The sequence below is a fragment of the Maylandia zebra genome, linkage group LG17 (assembly GCF_041146795.1).
Source record: "Maylandia zebra isolate NMK-2024a linkage group LG17, Mzebra_GT3a, whole genome shotgun sequence".
Lineage (NCBI taxonomy): Eukaryota > Metazoa > Chordata > Actinopteri > Cichliformes > Cichlidae > Maylandia > Maylandia zebra.
In genome coordinates this window covers 38,376,307-38,398,626 of record NC_135183.1, presented here as the reverse complement: position 1 = coordinate 38,398,626, position 22,320 = coordinate 38,376,307, and the positions used below count along the sequence as shown (strand labels likewise).

General features: G+C 42.7%; 1 protein-coding gene across 2 annotated transcripts; it reads left to right on the top strand.

Moving 5' to 3' along the window:
* Positions 1-10,095: 10,095 nt before the first annotated feature.
* Positions 10,096-21,992, top strand: ivns1abpa (influenza virus NS1A binding protein a). 2 transcript variants are annotated; one of them, XM_004553831.5, is made up of 15 exons: positions 10,097-10,285; positions 14,805-15,094; positions 15,299-15,433; positions 15,714-15,883; positions 15,977-16,052; positions 16,154-16,327; positions 16,922-17,047; positions 18,467-18,577; positions 19,100-19,241; positions 19,354-19,578; positions 19,764-19,885; positions 20,110-20,236; positions 20,329-20,460; positions 20,544-20,717; positions 20,812-21,992. In XM_004553831.5, the coding sequence occupies exons 3-15, from the start codon at positions 15,323-15,325 to the stop codon at positions 21,072-21,074; spliced, it is 1,953 nt and encodes a 650-aa protein (XP_004553888.3). In that variant the 5' UTR covers positions 10,097-10,285; positions 14,805-15,094; positions 15,299-15,322; the 3' UTR covers positions 21,075-21,992. The 2 variants fall into 2 exon arrangements, with proteins under 2 accessions (XP_076731876.1, XP_004553888.3); XM_076875761.1 differs by having other exon boundaries at positions 10,096-10,285; positions 15,714-16,052.
* Positions 21,993-22,320: the final 328 nt, after the last annotated feature.

The following is a 22,320-nucleotide window of genomic DNA, read 5'->3' as shown; positions in this document are numbered from 1 at the left end:
TATGCCCATTTACATTTTGGGTATGTCTCCTCATTATAACACCATTATGGGTCAGGACATATTTGCCTTCCCCAAGGACATGATGTTTTCACAGTTTATCTGACTGCAGGATTATGCAAAACCATGACAATCTTCATGAAAGTCAGCTGAGAGGTGCAGCATGGACACAGGAAAAATCCACCGAATCATTCATTCGATTGAAGTTGAAGTTTTCTCAAATGAGGTATGAAAGACTCGAGCCCCCTCACAACCCTATATTGGATAAGTGGTTAAGGAAATGGATGGATTAAGGCGCCAGCCACACAGGCCTGGATACTGGTTGCTAAAATCCTGGCAACTCATAATCTTTGTAACCTCTAACAACCAACAAACAGCTGCGATTCAAATTTTTATTTCCTCGGTTTGGCATGAAGGAATATTTTCCCCAGTAAACAGTGAAGACCAAGGAGTCTCTGTGTGACTGGACTTAATTAAAATATGATGGTACCTGGACTCAGGACCCTGTTTTTTTTTTTTTTTTTGGAAAGCACAACTAATTTTGCAGACGGCATTAGAAGGCTCTACGATAAGCAAACCTGCCAAGGGAGCTGCCTGCTGCAGTGCTGGCCAATGAAAATAATGCAATTTTAAGGCCTTTTTGTATCGGCTTAACTATTCAGACCCAGAAAAACATCTGTCTTTTATGTACAGTCTGTGCAAAACACACACTAACTGCATCGTTACTTCTGTGTGTACATCAAACTGAGCTATTATTACTACCTTATCTGTCAACAGCAGTTGCTTGAGTTGGCTGCTATAGTAACCGCTAACCAGGTTTGCAGTACATTTTGCAGCTTTGACCAAACAAACGTTTCTAACAGTCTAGATCTTTATCTTCTCCTCGCAGTGGAGCATTTCCTGCAGGCAATATTTTTACAGTGAAAGATATTTCGAGATGTTAATTATTTATTTGCTTATGAATAAATAAATAAATAATTAAGCTAACACTTATCTACTTAAATGTATATTATCTTTATTGTATAGTATCTGTATGTCATAGCTGTTTCCATTCCAGCTTTAAAGGTGAGCCGCTGTCTTAACATTTGAATGTGTGCAGTGCAGATTGTGTATCCACATGCTGGGTGAGGGCACAAGGCAGGAGCTTACCTGTCTCAATGTGAAATCCCTATCTCTTTATGTTTGTGTCATGTAATTTGCATAAATACCTAGTTTATTGGGTTAAATATTATTAAAACAGCCCACCCTGTACAGGAGGAGAGCTAGTGTAGTCAGAAGGAAAACTTCAGTTTTAATTCAGTGAATGCAAGTGGTGACTTTATTTCTTCGATACTAACTAAAGTGGTCACAAAGGAAAAGCTAATGCTATTTAGTAAAACCCCCTATTATTGAACTAAAGAAGGCAACGACCTCAGGCGAAAAACTCGTCCTCAACCTTAAAGTGTTTTTATTTACAGTGTAATTTATTTAGCATGAAAAGAGCAAGGTCACACCTTTAGGAAGGATTCTAGGAAGTGGGTGACTGGAGTTTTGGGCAAAACACAAAGTCGTGGACAAAATACAAACGCTGTTCTTCACTTCTAATATGTGACATTGGCAACAATAAACAAAGAGCTGGGTCATAGTGTGGCACTGAAAGAGCTACATTACTAACACACCCGCACAAAGGGTCAGAGCTGATGTTAGGAAATGTAATGTTGAAATGTTTTGACAGAGGTTAAACTGGAAGCGGCAGCTTTTGTTTAGAAAGTGTTACAATTAAAACGTTTACATTATAATAATATTTTTTAGTAGTTATTTAAGCCAAAATGCTGTGATTATTCTCACCATGTTTTCAGTGTTGCTTTTTGTTGCTGTTGTATTTTCCATTTATTGTGTATTTATTACTCATTGGTTGGTTCATCTCTGCAGACTGTATAATGCATCGCGCCTGGGCAATAATAAAGATATCCCTTACACTTGATCCTTGATTACAATATTTGTATTATTATTTATTTTCACATTTAATGCTATCCACAGCAACTGTGATGAGTCAGTTCCCGACGTAAATATTATGGTCTGCCCTGGCAGAACGCGCCTGCTTGCATCTGCTGCTGGCGCCATAACAAAACAAATCACGTGCAGCAATGATAAAACATAACAACAAGGAAGGTGACAAGTAAATTTCCCACTACATGAGAACATTCTTTCCATGCGTAAGACAAACGCAAACACACCACCGCCACCGGCGCCTCTTGTTGTGTGTGGGCCGGATGAATTACATGAAAGATCAACGGTACTTTTTACCTATAAATAGTCAGGAACTGGCTTCCAAGAAAATGCTGAAAGCTCGAGATGATAAAGCTCTAAATGCAGACTGTGTCTCTACTTTAACGTACACATTAGTGGATGCCAGAAAGAGAAGGAGGAGCACACAGCCATGCATTAGCACCGCAGTCTCGCTCCATTACTTTACCCATTCGAGCCCGCGCTCTGTATGTGCCATGGCCTCTCTTGTTACAGCTCTCCTCAGCTGGATATGTAATTCAATATGATACTTGCTCAGTTAATCCCCCATTTATATTAACAGATAAGACCGTGAAAGAAGTAGATTACAAGCACTTACTGCAAAAATCCATTTGACATCTGAGTCTCATTCATCCTGTCAGTTAACGTGAAACTCAACATTTTCCTGAAACATCTGCACAAAACACCGAGATGAAGACTTTCACATTCCGAGACATAATCTAACCTAGATTTGCTGTCTCACTTTAGTTGGTTTTGAACTCGTGTTTGAACTCTTTGTCCGACGTTAATCGGCGCAGAATCTAATCCATTTATTTATTGGTTCTTTAAGCTGCTCGGCTCGCAGATACATGGTTCAATCTGAAGTGCAACAGCACTTAAAACCACTTTATGAATGCAATTAGGTTGTAAAATGTAACCGTGCAAACAAGGCTTGAGCTTTTATTGCACCGGGTGCGCTGGATGCTTTGTGGACTCATGAGTGCCTTTCAGCAAATAATAAAGTACTGCAGGTACTGCGAGACGGGAAGTTTGAGCTGCCAAATAAACTCCGGTTATAACTGGATATATTACTGGGGTCAAAATGATGTAAGATCTCATGACTGGAAGCAGACTGGTTAATAGTTGATTGATTACAAAGATTATCACTGATAGCCTGCGGCCACTGTGCGTGTCTATGTGTGTACTCGGATGTGTCTGCGTTTTTTCAATGTTTGCCCACATGCCACGGCGCCTTTCGCCACTCATTGAAGTTTGACCGATGACACTTGTAGGTCGCGTTTTATGTCCGCCTGCTTTAGGGCTAATTGGCCCAATAGGTCTAACACAGAGACGTCTTATTGCAGCATCAGCAGCTCTGCTTTAAGCCCCCAGATTGATGGTGGTGGGGGGGTTGACCTACTGCCTTAAGCAGCGGAAAATTCCCTTTCCTCAAGTGTGAACAGAATGATGATTAACTGCGTGCACGGTGCAATCCAGGTTCCCTCAATCGTCATAGTTATTCAGATTCATTTTCTGCTGAAGGTAAACATCTCTGTGTTGCTACTTAAGCAGTTGATTTGTATGGAAATGTTTGAAGGGAACAAGATTAGAAAGTACTGATAAATGATGCTGAAGGGAGCGAGAAGGCTCTAAGGCGAAGGTGCTTTTCAAACGTTCACCTTGGCCTCAGAAACACCCCACCACTGGCATCACTGCTCTAATGTGTATCATCCTCAAAGGGGATATGCTGCTAACTAGCTCATTATGTAAACCACGGTGTGATGAGCTGACCACTGGTATGCAACTAATTGGCTTTTGCTGGCAGCTTCTCACTGTCAGTGTGGGTGAGACGTGTTAAGAAGAAAGACTCATTTCTTATGATTTTAGAAGCTTTTGAGGACTGCTGTATTTTCTAATGCATAATGGAGCTGTCATGTTTATATATTTGTGTGCTCACCTCACTCTGCTGTGTGTCCTTAAATAACAACAAAACCCGGATGAAACTACTGTGCATGTAGGAAGAACTGCAGCCTTGTTTCGTGAATTTCATAATAAATAGACATTAAAGCCAGATTTTCTTCTCTTTTTTTGGCTCCTCCAGTATTGACTACGGGTTTTCATGTGGCTCCAGTACTGATGTTTGTTGTAAAATTCCCTGAATCATAGCATACTTGCTCCGAGCTCTGTTTTTTTATTTATTTTAATAAAATAGCGATGTTTTATGAGTTCAGCTGAGATAATCCCATTTTAACAGTCATGAGGAATAGACATGAGAGACGGCACCCGATTAAAAATACTGGCTAGAGGAATACAGAGTAGAAAGGATGACTGAGGTTATTTATGTGTTTCAAAGAAATGAAGATCTAAGTGTCTGTGCTCTGGGCATGAGCTTTGTTCACAGAGAGAGGGGAGGGTTTTTTTATTATTATTTTTAAAAAGGGAGGAACAGAGGGGAAAAGAGCAGGCAGTGTTTGGAATGATCTAAAACAAACTGTCACATGTGAGTCTACAGATTTGCATGGTTTTAAACTGCTGCCATATAAGCTCACAGGAGCCTTACAAGCATCCAAATGTTGACTCAGTCATTTATGTAACATTCAAATTGCTTCTGCCACAGCTGCACCGATCGAACCTCAGAGCTTGATGTGATTTTCTCCCAAGTCACCGACTATTTGAAGGGATCCACTGACTGATGGTTTTGAGTAGTTGGTTTCATGACCTCTTGGCTTAAAAACAAAGCACACAAAAAAGGTGAGCAGAAGCACCTTTTCATGCATTTTTCCACTTTGCCTTGCCCATCTCTATTGGCTGTAGGATATCTTTTGATTGGACGGTTGCTGGTTCAATCCCCAGCTGCTCCAGTCTCCATTCCAACTATCCTTGAGCAAGATGCCAAGTTGCTCTCTGATAGACAGGTATGTTTTGTGTGACTCCAGAGAGAAATAAGAGTGATTTCTCCCACAAAATCCTCCTTGTGGATGTTTGTTTTTGTATGTGGTTCTAATTTCACAAGACTGACTCACTTCCTTGTGTGGGAAATGTTGGAAGTGGAAAAGTGAGAGTCATGTTACTTACACTGAAGCATGTGAGTGGTTTTGTATATATCTATGGGTCAAAAAGCCTGAGACTCCTCCCCCTTTAAACAGCGGCTCAGTTCAGTGGTTAAAAATAAAAGAGGTCGTTTACTACAACAATACTTTGTGTGTCATAGTCAACAATCCGTTTAATAAGTAAGAGCTGGATGGTGACTATGAGCTTCTGTTAATTATGAAGAAGTAGTTTCATGAGAGGCAGAAGAGACACTCACTGATTCACTTGCCACTATTTCAACATAGAGGTCAAAGGGCAGGAGACGATGCCGCTCAGGTTGAAGGTTCATGACCGCTGTAATATAGCTAACATACCACAGTCATACATAAGTGTCTAAGACCCAGACCAAGGAAACACTCCTATCTGTCGGTGTAAAGATGTTTAACTGCACAGTTAATGTAAGAAAAACTGTAATTACAATAGTACATCTACTTTTTTTCTAGGTGGCAAAGAAATGCTACTGTAGAAATGAGCTTAAATTGTAACATAGAGGTTAAATTCTTACATTTTAACAAATAAATGTGTAAAATTACAGAAATAGTTCTGGTAGCTTCTTGCCCAGAAAGTCTTTTGTTAATTCGCCTTTAAAATTTGCACAGTAGTGAAAAAAACAAGACTTTTCTCTCATTAAATTACTTTTACTTATTTACCTTGGTGTAGCTTGAATGGCCATCGGGGAGGTTTTTATCAGCAGGACAAGTTATAAAACGGCCTCCTTCACATTTTCCTGATGCAAACCATCCTCAGCTGCAGCAAAGCAAAACCTACCTGCAACGTCGGCATCACAAACTGAGGGGTTTGTTCTTTCATTTGGAGAAAGCGCAACATATCCAGCAAGCATTGGAAAACCTGCACGGAAATAATGCACTGGATTTAATTTCATTACACTGAGTGTCTCCTTTGAGAGAACAACACTGCTTTAAAAAAAGAAAACCAAAATATCTGCGTTAACACAAGATTACAGGGCGTAGTTTTACGAAGTGAATACAGGTGATTCTCAACACAGAAGGACACAGAATGCACACAACCAAATCTAACCTTTGACCCACTGAAAACCCAGGGTTTTTTTTGCCAGTATCTTCAGCCCGTCATCAAATGTACACTGTAGAGTTTTGCAGTTTATCTACCTTATCAGAGGACTGTGTGACTCCAGCTCACGTGGCACTGTTCTCCTTTTCCCGTGCCCAGAGGGTGAAGGGTTAGGATGTCGTTAGAAACAAAACTCTACATTTTGCACAGTTTAGTGACTCTGAAAGGCACACTCACGTTTGATGCTCCAACTACAATTTACCACAATGACAGGAGAACTGAAGCACATTAAATCCGGGGGAATGATATAGTCGGTATCCTAAGAAAAATAGAGAGCTCGCCATAATAAATGAGTCCGCATCATATTTTGCAAAATAAGACAGCTGCAAATGGTTGGTAAGACCACAGCAGGCACGAAGCGGTTTGCTTTCAAAAGAAGTTTTCATGTGGGGAAGTTTCCAAACACTGCAGAGCCTCTCTAAACTCCTGACAGGACTTCATCCTCCTGCTTGTATTCAACTTCATACACGCAAGGATCAGACACGTGTTACAGCCGGGCTCAGGTACCTAAAATATTCATAGTGTCCTTGTCAGAACACATTTATGCAGCTCCAGTGAACAAATCTCTGTAGAAAGAACGGGCGCCAAGATGACTCAGTGAAGTAAGGGCTGCGTCCGTTGTGCTGGCATTGTAAAACAGGCAATAAATACTTAAAATTATTATTTTGGACTTGGTTCAATAATTAATGTCAAACGTCAGAGATAAAACCCATCTTCACGACAAAGTAAAATCTTTTTTTTATAAATGCCATATACACAAGACAAAGTAACACAAAATAAGAAATACTATTAGTAACAAGTACTGTGCAAAAGAGAAGCGCAGTGACATATGGAGATTAGCTGAGAGGAATTATACAGCACAGAGATGCAGCTTTATCTGCTTTACAGTGAACAATGACAGATAACCACATAAATACATTTGGATTACATAATGTCATCATTGTTTCACTTGTACGCTTGCTTGCTACAGTAAAGCAACCACAGAAGGACCTTTCATGAAAGTGGAATATATAGGATACCATCATTTTTTAAACGAACACATTTGCAGCTGGTGTAATTACTGTCATGTAAAAAGGCTTTTGCAGGACTCTTTGCTGTCCTGTGAAAAACTACGTGCAGCCCGTGATTCAATAACTGTTCGCGACCACATTTTGCAGCAATAACTTGAAGTAATCATTTTCTATGTGGCCTTATCGGTCTGTCACATTATTGCGGAGGACTCTTGGCCCGCTTTACTTTACAACGTTCCTCTCTTATGTACAGCTCTCTAGGTCTCGCCGCAGCATTTCAGTGAAGTTGAAATCTGCACTTTGACATCTTGGTTCCCCACCTCCCACATCATTAGATTTGCTGCTGTGCTTGAGATCATTGTCCCGGTGCATGATCCAATTCAGGCCAAGCTTTAGCTGTCAGACAGATGGCTTCACATGAGACTCTAACATACTTTGGTAAACAGAGGAGTTCATGGTCAGTGACTGCAAGGTGCTCCAGTCCTGTGACTGCAAAGCAAACTCAGATCATCACTCCTCCATCTTCCCTTTTCAACCTCTTCTCTCTAAAAAAAACCCAAACACCTCATACTTGTTCAGGTTTATCTAATTTTGATGTCCTGAACTTGAACTTTTAACATGCTAACTGAGGCCTGCAGCCAAGAGATGTAGCTCTTAGCTGTTTTTGCTATTTCTGAACAGCTGTGCTAATATACACTTGAATGCTCCAGACCAGCAAGCTGCCAGAACGTCTGCTTTTATAGAGATGTCACTCGTGCTGAGGATCGGTTAATCAATGGTTTAATTAGCAGCATCCGGCTGCAACCTAAAACCTTTATTCTTAATTGGAAGCTGTAAGGGTGCCCTTAGTTTTTCACAGGACGCTCTGCAGTGCTCATAAGATGTTCTTTTATCTGTATTTCTTGTCTGCCCCTGAGGCTGCACTACTAACAACTGGGATTTTAAGCTTTCCATCTGGTTAACATTTCATGCTTTGTTTGGGTTGATGTTGTAGCTTTTATCATTTATAATTTAACGTTGATTTGATTCTGCTCATTCCAATAAAAGGCATTATAATAATAAAGTCCTGTGGACACTTAAAATATAAGTCACACTGCAAACTAACACTTCAGAAATGACTACAGCTTTTGTACACAACTAAGCTAAAACAGAATATTTGAAATACAAAGTTTTGGGCTGTTTTTCTTAATATCGGGGATGTTTTGGAAATGTATCCCTCTGGCTACTCAGTTCTCTTCTTTCAAGCCGACTGCTAAAAACACCTCCTTAAGAAACTAACTGATTGTTTGGATTGTGTGGCTGCTTTCCAGCTATAATCGTTGTGTGTGTGTCTGAAGCTCCAGGCACTGTGTTGCCTGCCAAGAGCTCTTCATTCCCTATTCCACACGGGCATGAAAGTGATTTTGCAAACAGAAAGCTTATAGTGAGCACATCATGTGTCTTAATGCATGCTCAATCATCCAGGCAAGGAAATCCCAAAAAGTTGATTGTGTTTGTCTGGATGTAGCGTTCTCAGTGGGAGAAACTGAAAACTGGCCATAGGTGTGAATGGTTGACTGTCTCTCTTTGTTAGGGTGGAGTTCAAACATTTATGCTACTTTAACTTTGATCGTCATGTTTAAATGTTCATACAAGTGTTTTAACAGTGACAGGGAGAAATGTATCACTGATGCATGAAGGTCAGGTTGTTCTGTTAGGTCCTTGGTGCTTTGCTTTTGGAATTGCTTGGTTTCCTTAGCTGTCTGTGGAGAAGCTTCCTCTGCAGTCCAGAGACACATCACTGCAAAAACATTCAGAGGTCAAATATTAAACAGGCTCCATCTTTGTCATTCACTCATTTATTTTCTTGAACATTAGCCAGCAATAACTTATCTCACCTTGTCAGGAATGTTAACCTACATGGATGGAAGTACCGCGTGTTGTGGTAATAATACCAGCACAAGAGCTGTTATGAATAGACTATGCTGTGTTGATACCTTATATGTGATGGCTAAACTCTGACTGCGGCTCTTATCGCTGCGGTTACCAACATATGCTCTTGTGCTGCAGACAAATAGACATGCTCACAGTGCAGATACTGACTGACTGACTGACACGTGGCTATGGAAGTGATTCCTATCCTCTAATCTAATTACTGACGCACTGAGTTTGTACTAAGCTCCATTCAGTCACAGCAGGTGAATGGGCTCTTCCACAATGACGTCCTTGCAGTAGCAGCCACGGTTTAGTTTGGATGTTCCTTTTTAATGGACATCACTTGTGGTAATTGTTAGAGCTTGCTGTCATGACTCATAGGATCAGTATATTAGTAATAGCAAGTAAATTTTGGCAGGTGCATTCAAAAGACAGAGAAGATAAAAGACTATCCTATTCAAACAGGACACTATAAGGCCAATTTAATCTCGTTTCACTGTAGATATTTTACTACTTTCTCTATTTTGCTGATATGAATGGATGAAAGAGGTTTAGATAAACGTAGGAAAAACCACAGGCGAATTAATAAAATGAACACATTTCCATGATGATCATACGAGGAGTGGTATATACTGTAAGGTGATTCAATTTTGAGGAAATTTTATTAACAAAGGTCATCATCTCCATAGCAACCACACTCTGAAAAGTTGCTTAGAAATACCTTAAACGCAACAGTTAATTATAATCGAGGAATGAGCCTTTTTAAAAGAGTTTTTAGGACTAGTTATTAAAGAAATATTAAAATGTTTCATGAATAAATTAATAACGAATAAATAAAATAAAAATAAATAAAACCGTCTTTCTCAGTGTGTTTCTAATAATCCACCGCGCTTCGCTACAACCTGGATTTCATCATTTTCACAGTGGGCGTTAAGGACCGCCCACTCTCGGTGACGCGGGGGGCGGAGTGGCGGTTCTCGGGAGCGCGCGTTCTCATTTTAGCGCTGCTCGGCCATTCTGGCACAGAGACAGTCGAAGTTTGACTGTGTGTCGACGGTCCTTTACTGAGGAAGAAAAGACCTACCGTTAGCTCCACACGCCGTGCCTGTAGCCGCGTTGCGTCTTTTCTCCAGCTCGACTCCACCAAGTCTGAATTCGCATTAAATATGTCTCATATCATTTGTTATCAAACGCCTCAGGTAAGACTGTTCTCTCTCTTAAAAATAATTCAGAGATGAACTGATGTTGCTTGATGGCTTCGACGTGTAGTCAGCTGTTAACGCGTGGTGAAGCCGTTGTATGGGTTATTGGGCACTAGCACGGCCGTAAAACGACTCTTAGATGTGTATTTTGGAGCTTAAGATAAATGGCAATTTTCGCATTTATCGGGTTTGTGCGACAACCGCTGAAAATGCCGCGCAATGCTCCCTCGTAGCGGAGAGTCGCGGACAATTTACCCCGGCCTCAGCTTTCAGGTTGGCGTTACTGATGACTACAATAAGCTAACACTGACCGGTAACATAAGAGTATTGTTATTTTAGATGTAATTACTGAATAAAACACAGTGTCTGAATTTATTGTTGGTGTAGCTGCCCCGTGGTTACCGAGCTAGGAAGCGGTTGCTAGCTTAAAAAAAGGCTAACATGCGCTTCCCTCGGATCCATCTCTCCGTGACTTCCTAGCTCATTCCGTTCATTCCACCTGCATGCCCATGCCTAGGTCGCGTAAATGCAGAGGTATTTGTATAGTCTTCCTTTGTAGTCTTTGGAGAAAAAAAATCGATTTAACCTAATCTGGTACTTTAGGGCGGGTGGGGTGGGGGGGGGGGTCCCTTTCCCGACTCAGTTTCCGGTGGCGGGATTGTATTTAGTGGCTATATGACTTCTGGATCATCGCCAGACATCATGGCCCTGGTGGTGGTTTCCTCTCGCTAGAGTGAAGGAGAGAGGGGGTTATTGAATGGCACTGCATAATAGCGACGAGACAAACATACGTACTTTAAATCAAATTGCAAGATTTACCCTTCGAGAAATGGTAGGTAGTTAGGGTGGGACACGCTGTCCTTTACTGACCCTTCATGTAGTTTAGCCACATTCTGTGGGCTGTGACCAGTCTTGCCACAGTACTGATGCCCCGTTTTTGCCACTGGGGCTTATTGATTACCCTTGATCATTTGGTATTCATTGGCTGCATGCTGCCTAACGCCATGGTAGTATTTGACCTACTGTGCTGTTAATCGGTTTCTGAAGCTAACAGTCACGTGGAAAATTCCCTAGTAACACACTGATTTAATGAAAGGGCTAAAAATAAACATTTAACGGGTTCCTTAATGTATGTCCAGTATGTGCTAAATGGAGTGTGTGCGTATATATGCAGTCTGATCAGTTGTGCTCACAGGCATTAGTGCTTTTATTTGCAGACGTGCTATTTTAATGAGATGGCCAGTAGTTGACTTGGGGGAGGGGGTTGGTTTGCTCCTTACATGCATTTGACGGCCTCCTCACCTTGTAGCTTATTGGAATGGATTTCAACTACAGACATGTTCCAGCGTAGGAAGGACTGTGTTTTAATAAGCTACAGAGGCAGCTGGGTGTATAGTGCTTTTTGTTATTGTTGTTCACCCTTATTAGATTCCCTTTGCGACGTGTTACAGGCGGTAAATTTCCACACGGTGAAAACTGGGTGTAATATTAAGCAGTGCCTCTTTTCACCACAAGAGGGCTGCCTAACAAGCATTAATTGTTCAGCTTTCCTACCAGCATTCTTTGTGCCTGTTTAATCAGATGGAAAAACGGAGAGAGGATCCATTCAGAGCTGTCCTCTGTGACAAAGTTGGGAACAGTGTCACTCTTTCTCTTCCAGGCTATTGTTCTCCCTCCTTTGTTTAGTGGCTTTCAAGCCTGCCTGTACAACGGCATTTGAAGCTCATCAACCATGCGCCCCGACCCCCCCCTTCTTATTTTACTGCTTGCTCAGTGTCTGATGTGATACAAGTTTTGATCATGACTTGTGCTCACACAAGTGCCCCAAAGGACAGCCACAGGCAACAATTTCATACATATTCTGTTAAGCCTGAGACAATAAACATTTACTGGTTCCCAGAATAACTGTGTCAGTGGTTTAAAATTATCCAAATACACCAGGTCCTTGTGTCAGGAAAGCTGGGTTTAAGATGGAAACTCTGTTAAAGAACTATCTGGAAAGTTGAAGGTGTGGCTTTTGGCTGCCAGAGTTTCACGTAAAGTGCTTGGTGGGAAAAAGGGAAGTGAAACGAGTCAATATGCCAGTGTGGTGGACCCAGGCCTGTGGAGGAGTTCACAGCATTTGTTCCTTCTCAGGGAGTCTTCTGCCAGATGTTGCGTAACGACTCAAAAATAGGTCAGCGTGCCCTCCGTCCACACGCAGACGAGCTGAATTATAGCTTTCTGTGCCAGTCTCGCTGTGTGTGCTGTTCATTGCTTTGTAAAAAGCCTATTTTCTAGAATGTGCCACCGAGCTTTGCTTTTTTTCAGTGTGTGCTTTGGCACACATTATTGGCAGGTTCACATATTTGCCAATGAGCTCTTTCCCAAAAACAAAACAGTTGCGCAACATGGCACATCTTGATGCTTTCTGGCTTTAATTTTTATACTGCACGCAAGTAGCATCACTCCAGCACTTGCAAAAAAATAAAGCCAGTAGTGACTGACAAGTAGTGTAATGCTTTTTCAGGAAAATGCATTACTTTTTAATCTTTTTTTATTATTATTTTTTTAATCATGATCATTTTGTCCCTCAGACTTGAATTGTCCCAATTTATTCACGTCCCTTTGTGGGTTGCAGTGGAGGTAAAGAAACTGTTGGATACAGCCTGAAGCACAGTAATCCCTTCTTAGAATAGATCCTCCTTCCATTACTTTCTTATAAAACTGCTAACAGTATGGTTATGAGTTTAGTAGGTCACTGGATTTGAGTACTTTTACTTTGTTGATCTGGCTCAGTACATGTGTGTACTTGCTCTGCGAGTGTGATTGTAAATGATATCGGATAGAAGTTTAAGATTGATTTATGTATTCATACCGTTTTTATTGATCCTTTTCTAATGTTGCAGTAAAAACAAACATGCACTTTATTCAAAGTTAGCTGGAAAATAAATGTTTTTAAAAAGCAGAGTACAAATGAATAGTTTTCTCTCCTTTTTGTTCCTTTATTACAAATGTGTCATTCACACGTGACCTTGGCTTGGAAAGAATGTGTTTGTTTCCTCTGAACTATCTGACAGCGGATAACATGGTTGTTATTTCAGCAGCGGCTTACAAAGACCATGCTGTTTGTCTGCCTCATTGTCAGTCTGGTCTTTTGCTGTTTCTTTATCGGGTTAGCAGTGAAGTCAAACGTAGAACAGCTGTATTTACTTCTGTTAAAATCTTTTTGTTAAACTGGGATAATCGTGTGTTTCGGGGTCAGTTTAGGTATCCCTCTGCTTTACTTTTTGGTGAAGTCTAAATTTGTTTTTTAGTATTGGATCGAAATGTCTGAGGGGGAGGATCTTTACTAGGTCAGTGGGTTTTGGTCAGTGGTTGTTGATCAATGGTCATGAGAATTTGCATAATTATGATTACGGAACTGACCTCCCAGCCCATTGTTCCTTCAGTGGGCTGGTTTCAGTCATTATGCAAATGTACTGTTTATAAGATTTGGGGAAACCTGCAGTCAGCTGAGACTGAAGACGTCACTTGGATGAGTGACAAAACGTTTCTCCCACAAAACGCTACGTCCAGATGAACAGAATCAACTTTTGGAGATTTACTAGGTGTGATGTGATTTGTAGGTGGGGTTGTGCACTAGGGTTACATGTATATGATGCATTTGCTGTACAGTGTCCTTGGGTGTTCTGAGGGGCGCTATTTTTAAATTAAAAAAAATTATTATTATTATATGAAGCTTCACATGTCACAAGTCGTTTCCTCCTGCATTTTTCTTATAGGTCAGTGCCTGATTATAAAGGTTCCTATAGGGAGGAGCTAGCCGAGTAGGCCTGTCATGTAACATAGAGCTGATGGAGCCTTGCCTCGGAGAGAAGGGGAGATGAAGCTGAAGACATGAGATGGATTAAATGGTCTTGCTTGGCCTTATCAGCAGGTGTGGAGATTTAGAGCCAAATGGAGTGTTGCAAGGGAGGAGTATATGGTGCTTGGCTACCAGTGCTGCAGGCTCCATGCTTTACAGCAGGGGTAGGCAACTCCAGGCCTCGAGTGCCGGTGTCCTGCAGGTTTTAGATGTGTCCTTGATCCAACATGCTGATTTAAATGGCTAAATTACCTCCTCGACATGTCTTGAAGTTCTCCAGAGGCCTGGTAATGAACTAATCATGTGATTCAGGTGTGTTGACCCAGGGTGAGATCTAAAACCTGCAGGATACCGGCACTCGAGGCCTGGAGTTGGGGACCCCTGCTTTACAGGATATTGGGATAACAGTTTCTTAAACGTGATGGGATTGACTGGTCTGATTTATCTTTTATTGAATTTTGTAAGCAGTCTTGTGACTATTGAGGAAAACTGAGCTCTGCTGCGTGATTGTTTGTTTCCAAAGAGAAGGGACTGCAGCGCTCACTTTCTTACCACGTGGAACTGACTCATGCTCACATTGCCTGAATGCCAAGAACATGCAGCATCCATTTAAAAACCAAGCAAGAACGTAACTCCCTGTTTTCCTTCTCCTTTTTTTCCCCCATGCAGGTTATAATGTGCAACAAACACAGAATAAGTACTACTCTATAGCCAACGGGATACCAAGGACTCGATTGCAGTCGCTTCAAGCCTGATAGTTTGTCCTTGTGGCTGCTTCCCCTCTCCATTCTGCTCAGTGGTCAGCTGGCATTTCTTCTGACAACTTCCCATCCCTCTCCCTGGGTGAAGAAGACTTAGTTCTCACAGGGATCTTAGTCTGCTTTGCCTGGTGCCTACGTTTGTTTCCTGTTCTGCTCTCAGCAGTGGTGCTTCCCTGGATTTGAATTATTCTCTATTAGGTAAGACAACCACTAATGCAAGGATTATAATTGACAGTGCACGTTGCAGACGCCTAATCCTAATCCGGTGTAGTCGTCAATGAAATAAGCCAGCGTTTACGATCCTGCATACCTGAAAGCATGTCTCACACTGCAGAAGATATTCATTAGTGCTTGACTAAATGCATATATTTTTTGTTCTCTTTTCTTTTTTTTTTTCCTTAGATAATTTGTCAAAATTTTTCCAAGATGATTCAAAACGGTTATTTGATCTTTGAGGATGAAAGTTTCCTGGACTCTACCGTGGCCAAAATGAATGCCCTGAGGAAAAACGGGCAGTTCTGTGACGTTAGGCTGCAGGTATGCTTTATTGCAGAAACACTTGCATGGTCCATTGCACATTCTCAGAAAAGCCACCGAGTTATTCTGTGAACTTCTATGAGCTGAGGTGGAGCAGGGTGTGCTCTAGAGGACAAATGACCACTTACTCCACTGATTAACCTTTAAATACATGTTGTAAAAAAAAAAACAAAACTCAATTGCTTTTCATTTTAACTTTATTAGTTTTACCCACTGTGATCTTTTATGCATTTCCCCCCCGATCCTGATTGAGTGACCCTTCTTTCTCTTTATTGCCCAGGTGTGTGGTCACGAACTCATGGCCCACCGTGCAGTTCTGGCTTGCTGCAGTCCCTACCTGTTTGAGATCTTTAACAGTGACATTGAGTCTCATGGAGTCTCACATGTCACTTTTGAGGACTTGGACCCAGAGGCTGTGGAGATCTTGCTAAACTACGCCTATACTGCCCAGTCAGTAGCAACTCTGACCTTTGACCCTTACGCCCATCTCTTTATGATTCTTAACCTTTGGTTGATAACGACTATGCATTTTCTGTGTGATAGACTCAAGGCAGACAAGGAGCTGGTCAAGGAAGTTTACTCTGCAGCCAAAAGGTTCAAAATGGAGCGAGTCAAACAGGTATGTTTTTTCCTCATCGGCCCCATTCGTCACAATTTTCTCCCCCATCATCCTTAAAGGTTATTTCCTCAGTTAATCCCAGTGTGTTCCGCTCACTTCAGATTTGTGGCGACTACCTGCTGTCTAAATTGGATTCCCAGAATGCCATCTCCTTTCGAAACTTTGCCAGCTCTATGGGAGATGCTAGATTTTTGTCCCAGGTAGATGCCTTCATCCAAGACCATCTACTGGAAGTGTCTGAACAGGAGGACTTCCTTAAACTTCCCCGCCTTAAGGTACTGGCATAAAGGATCACACATGTAGTTAAATATTTAAGTATTTATTGACTGTTTAAGTGCATTTGAGCCATTCTGTAATGAAGAAGTGATACATTGTAAGCCTCCGTTAACAGTCTTATGTCTCTGTAGCTACAGTTAGTGTTTAGTGAAATAACTCAGGATTAAGCTTTACATTTATACCTTTCTGACTCTAACGCAAGATTAACGATACTTACAGTATGAACGTGCGCCCTTTAATCATTACACTCAAATCCTGTTGAGTGTGGGGGACGTGAAGCGCAGCAGGCTAACATGAGGCTTTTGTTCACACTGGACTGAATTAACCCCGTGGTTGAGTCAAAGTGAGCCTCTCCAGTTTTGTAAGGCTGGAATATAAACCTGCATGTGATTTCCTTTATTGTAGGATTGCATTATGCTGAGAGAAGAGCTGAAATTGGCATTTTAAACAAACTAATGGCAAAATGCTAATCATTCAGTAAGATGAGGTTCCCAGCTACCCAGTAAAGCTCGTGGTATTCATTTTCTGTTACGTGCTCACTTCATTTCTGCCGTGCACGCCTCCTGTTTCACCTCCTCACTCTGTGTTTACAGTTGGAGGTAATGCTAGAAGACAACCTCACCCTGCCCAGCAATGGCAAGCTCTACTCGAAGGTTCTCAACTGGGTGCAGCGTAGCCTGTGGGAGAACGGTGACCATCTGGAACGACTGATGGAGGAGGTCAGTATCCGGGTGTGCCGTCTCGGCTCATACTAATCTGCATTCTTGCCTTCCCCCTTCCCCTCCCTCTTAACTCCTCCTGTTTTTGACATTAAGAAGTCATTAGGAGGCTGAAGTAGAAATGGCATGCCATTTTCATGCTGTTCTATCAGCATTGTTCTTTTTTTGTTCCCTCTGATTTGTTGGAGTGTTTGCAGTAAGAAACTCTGTACCCCTGAACCCTACTACAAATTAGAGGTGAGCCCAAAAGAGCTGCTGTCTGCTCTTGTCTTTATATTTTTGGTTTGTTTGTTTTTTCCAATATTCTCTTTTGGGTATGTGGTTGGATTACATGCAACCCCATCTGAGTATTACGGTGCTCCTCTCCTCCTATGAACACACACACACTCAAAGGTCTGACCCTTGATTCTGATTTTTCACTTTTTGCTATCTGAACAGGTGCACGTTTGTTGCTGCAGCACTAACAGGCACTCCTCCCCGTTGATTTATATCTCCTGTAGGTTTATTAGCAGCAGCAGGAGACCAGACTGAGGAGCCAGGACTGAGCCACCAGGGTAATGAGTCAGAGAAAAGGGAGGGAGGAGAGGAGCACAACTGCCCCTCAGCAGCTTCTCTTTGCAGCCAAACAACACTGTGTCCCCATCTGTCCATGGCATACATGCACATGAATCCCATTTCCACATTTATCAGAACACATGGTTCATCATCTCCCTCACAAGCGATACATGCAATTGAATACCCCGTTACTGCACATAAATTCATGTTAAACTTTTCTAAAATACACACACATCAATCCTTTGCCTTTTATTTTATTTTTATATGCCCTAAAGATGGGCAGCTGAGTGACTCCAGCAGCTCCGACAGAATACATCTGACTGCTCGCGTCTCCTGGTGGATTTAATCTGTTATGTCCCAGCAAAGTTGTTTTACCTGCACTGTTGTTAGGCATCTGGACTTGCCTGCTCGTTGTGGCTGCTGTCACAGTAACAACTTCAACTAGAGGCTGAATTTTGAAGCAGCTGATGTGGGAAGTGTGCCACACGCAGCTCCTCTTCTTCATTCTTCACAGAAGATCTTTCCAGATGGAGCTTCGCATTTTATTATTTCTTTTTTTTACCAACTCCCTCTGTTCATAGATGGAAATTAAGGAGATGCTCTGTCACATTCGGCCGATATCTTCTTGCGCTTGAACGCCTAACACACTCTGTGCAGTGCTGGTGGTATGTGTGTCTTTAAAGGAAGCCTTTCTATTCAAACAGCAGAAGATCCAGGTCTCTGTCCCTCCCCCCTCTCCTCTTTACAGCACTGCCTCTCCCCCCCCCCCCCCTTTTTTTCTCCCCCCTCCCCCCTTATAAGGGGCTCTCAGTGTGTTGCCATGGAGACAGCCACATGGGTGTGTTGTTCCTGTTTGTCTTTCAGGTGCAAACGCTGTACTACTCACCTGACCATAAGCTGGTGGATGGAGGGCTGGTGATTGAGGGGCACAGTGAGGTGTTTGGTGGCGAGGAGGACCACCTTCAGTTTGTGCAGGTACTCAACAGCTTGTGCCTGGCTTCACCGCCTCTACCACACTTTGCTTGGCAGCGTGCGGCATACAGCTTGTGCCTGACCATGCATCAAAGAACTACATGGTCCCTTTCTGGCTAAAAGTCTATATGGCTCATTTGTACCATAATTTAGCCACAATGTAAGAGCTAATGTAACGTAGAACATGACCAATGATGCCGGCCTGGCAGTGCTGTTGAGCATATGTTAAAAGCTCTCTGTGTTTATTAAGCTAATCTCAGCCAGCTGAGCGTGGACAGTTGCTGTTTCAGGTTTTTATCAGCCTCCTTTAAATTGTGTGGTGGTCTGACACTGCTGTAGTAGCTGCTGTAGCTGGCTTCAGATATGGGGAGGTGAGATTTTGGTACTTGCTCCGGCAAGATCATGCTACGTCTACGTTAGAGCAGCTGGATCAAAGAGTAGGCTGGGATGGAATTGGTTGGCGTTGGCCACTGTTGGGGCCTGTGGTGCAAGCTTGGTTTCTGTAGCTGCAATATACTCTTGCAGAAGAAACCTGTACGGGAGAGCGACCAGCGACAGATGAGCTGCAGCTCTTCAGGAAGCCTGTCTCCCTCCAACCAAGCAGCAAACGCCCCAAAGCAGACCGCCAGGAGAGAGTGGAAATACATCGCCTCTGAGAAGACCGCAAGTAAGTCCATTAACTGTGCGATCAGAACTTGCCTTTGGGTGGAATAAACGCCACATGCTGTACATGAAAAGCAAACTTTTTGTTGCCTAACCATCTCTAATCTTACTCCTAGGCAACAACTACTTGTGTCTGGCTGTGCTGGACGGTGTGCTGTGTGTGATCTTCTTGCACGGTCGCAACAGCCCTCAGACATCTCCCTCTGCCACTCCCTGCTTGATGAAGAGCCTCAGCTTCGAGGCCCAGCCAGAAGAGCTCGAAGAGCAACCGCTCTCACCCATGCATTATGCTCGCTCCGGCCTGGGCACCGCAGCCTTGAATGGAAAATTCATTGCAGCAGGTTGGCAAATCATCCATTAGCCTTACTGCTTTCTCTGTCGGTGGGGTGTGTATTTGTAGGTTATAGTGCAGCACGGACAGACGTACACACGTTGTTCTCACTGGACATGTAGGTTTTGCACTGATTAATATTTTGAGTTTATATAAGGGAGTTATTGACTGTGGTGCCTCTTTGTGTTCCTGCAGGGGGCTACAACAGAGAGGAGTGTCTGAGGACTGTCGAGTGTTACGACCCCAAGGAGGACCGCTGGACTTTCATCGCACCCATGCGGACTCCGAGGGCTCGTTTCCAGATGGCCGTGCTCATGGTAGAGTTTTAGCATTTATCTTATCTCAGGTTCATTTGTTCTGGATTACAGAGACATTTTAATATCCGCCCGGGAGCGTAGCTGCACCTGTTCAAACAGGATTAGTTGTCCTGTTTAAGTATTTCTCTACTCCTCGTGTTCAAATATGTTTGTTACATTTCTGTTAGTTGGCACTTGATGTTGCAAAAATTGGAAGTGTGAAAGGGTCTAATGACCTCTTGCAGGGTCAGCTTTACGTGATTGGAGGTTCAAACGGACATTCTGATGAGCTGAGCTGTGGGGAGAAATACGATCCTCGCACTGATGAGTGGACTCAAGTACCAGAGCTGAGGACGAATCGCTGCAACGCAGGTCGGTCCACTGTGCATGCATGTAACTTTTTTTCCATGTCTAGAAAAAAAGTGTCTGAAGTCTTCAACTCGTCGCTTTCATCTCTCTTAAAGGCGTCTGCTCCTTGAACAACAAACTCTATGTTGTGGGAGGGTCGGATCCCTGCGGGCAGAAGGGTCTGAAGAACTGTGACGCTTTTGACCCTGTGGCCAAAACCTGGACCAACTGTGCCTCCCTCAACATCAGTGTGTATCCACAGTGGATTTTGACTTTTTTGCAGCCTGAGGTGAGATGAAAAGCTGTATTCATTAAGCGAATATGATTTCAGGGAGGCACCAGGCAGCAGTGTGCGAGTTGGACGGCTTCATGTACGCGATTGGAGGGGCAGAGTCGTGGAATTGCCTGAACACCGTGGAGCGCTACAACCCCGAGAACAACACCTGGACTCTGATAGCTCCCATGAATGTGGCTCGCAGAGGGGCCGCCGTCGCCGTTCATGCAGGTGAGTCCACAGATACGAAAAGCTAGACCTGCCTTTCAGACTGATCCGTTCTCGGTCAGACTTCCCTGATGTTGGCATCTCTGGCTCTCGATAGGCAAACTGTTTGTTGTCGGCGGCTTCGACGGCACCCACGCTCTTCGCTGTGTGGAGATGTACGACCCCGCCCGCAACGATTGGAAGATGCTGGGCAGCATGACATCGTCTCGCAGCAATGCGGGCGTGGCCATGCTGGGCGACACAATCTACGCCGTGGGCGGCTTCGATGGAAACGAGTTCCTTAACACGGTGGAGGTATACAACCCCGAGATGGACGAGTGGTACGACTGCGCCAAAGCCCCGTCTCCCCTCTCTGACTGAAGAGGGAAGACCGGGAGGAGGGAGAGCAGGGGATTGGCGTTTCAGTGCTTCACCTATTTTTATTTTCCCCCCCAAACTAACAGGCTTAGTGATGTAATCGTGTTTCGTGATGATCTGTGTGTATGAGCGGATACGTGTGGGGGTGGGGGGACGGGCGAGGGGTCTTCAGTGAAGATCGACTTATATGTAGGGGGGGTGGGGGGGGGGGTTGTTGCCCAAAGCAACATGACGCCTTTGCATATTGCATACAATGGTTTTTGTGCTGTATATATTTAGTTTCTTCCTCATTTCTGTCATATGCCAACACATTTAGTGCTTCTTTTCCCCCCTTACATTTCAAAGGTTTGTCACCTTTGAGGTTTTCACAGAAACGTTTGACTTTTGGTTACTTAAAAGGTGGCTGTATGGAGTGGTTTTGTTTTCATTTAAGAATATTTCTGTTGGGGGAAATGTAAGTTTGCTCACACATTTAAAGGTCAGTAGTTTGAAGCCTTACTCAAAAGTGCGAGTAGATAAACACCTATCATGGCTTTTTGTGTCATTTTAAACCAGCTGGGTTGCTTTTTGGATCTTAAATGATGGCCTTTTTTTATATTTTTTTATACACTGCTGATTTACCAGTTTAAAAATAAAAAAAATAGTAGTAGCAGAGAGCTTCAGTCATTGACTCTAACCAGTGCCAGATTTAGTTGCATTCACGTGCACACACACGCACAAACCATGCTTCTGCTAACTACATTTTTGTTTTTGTGACTTAAGAAATTGATGTATGTAGACATGCAGTTTACTAAAAATCTTTTCTTTTTTTTCCCGTCTTGGGTTTAAAGTGTCAGGCATTGGCAGATTCTTCTGGAAGGATTGTTAGAGCAAGAAAATGACCACATTTGTAACATTTCTTAATAAATCATTTAAACCAGATTCTTTTGGCGTGATGTGTCATAATTTGAGATGAATCATCAGTTTGCAAATTCTGACATTAATCAAGTAATTAACAAAGTATCGCTCGATAACAGACTGTATCGTTTTTAAGTCGTGACTCAGCAGGTGACCCTAACTTTTGCTGCCACCTCATCTTCCTCTAGTTCTGCTCCTGAGTAATTGCTGTGTCCTGTTCACTGCTAAGCTTTCACTGCCACCATTTTCCACAGTGACTACCACACTAAGCCAGGTTTTTTTTTTTTTTTTTTTTTTTTTTTTTTCCCCTCCCAAGTGTCTTTTAGTGGAGATTATGCTAAGCTGGCTAACA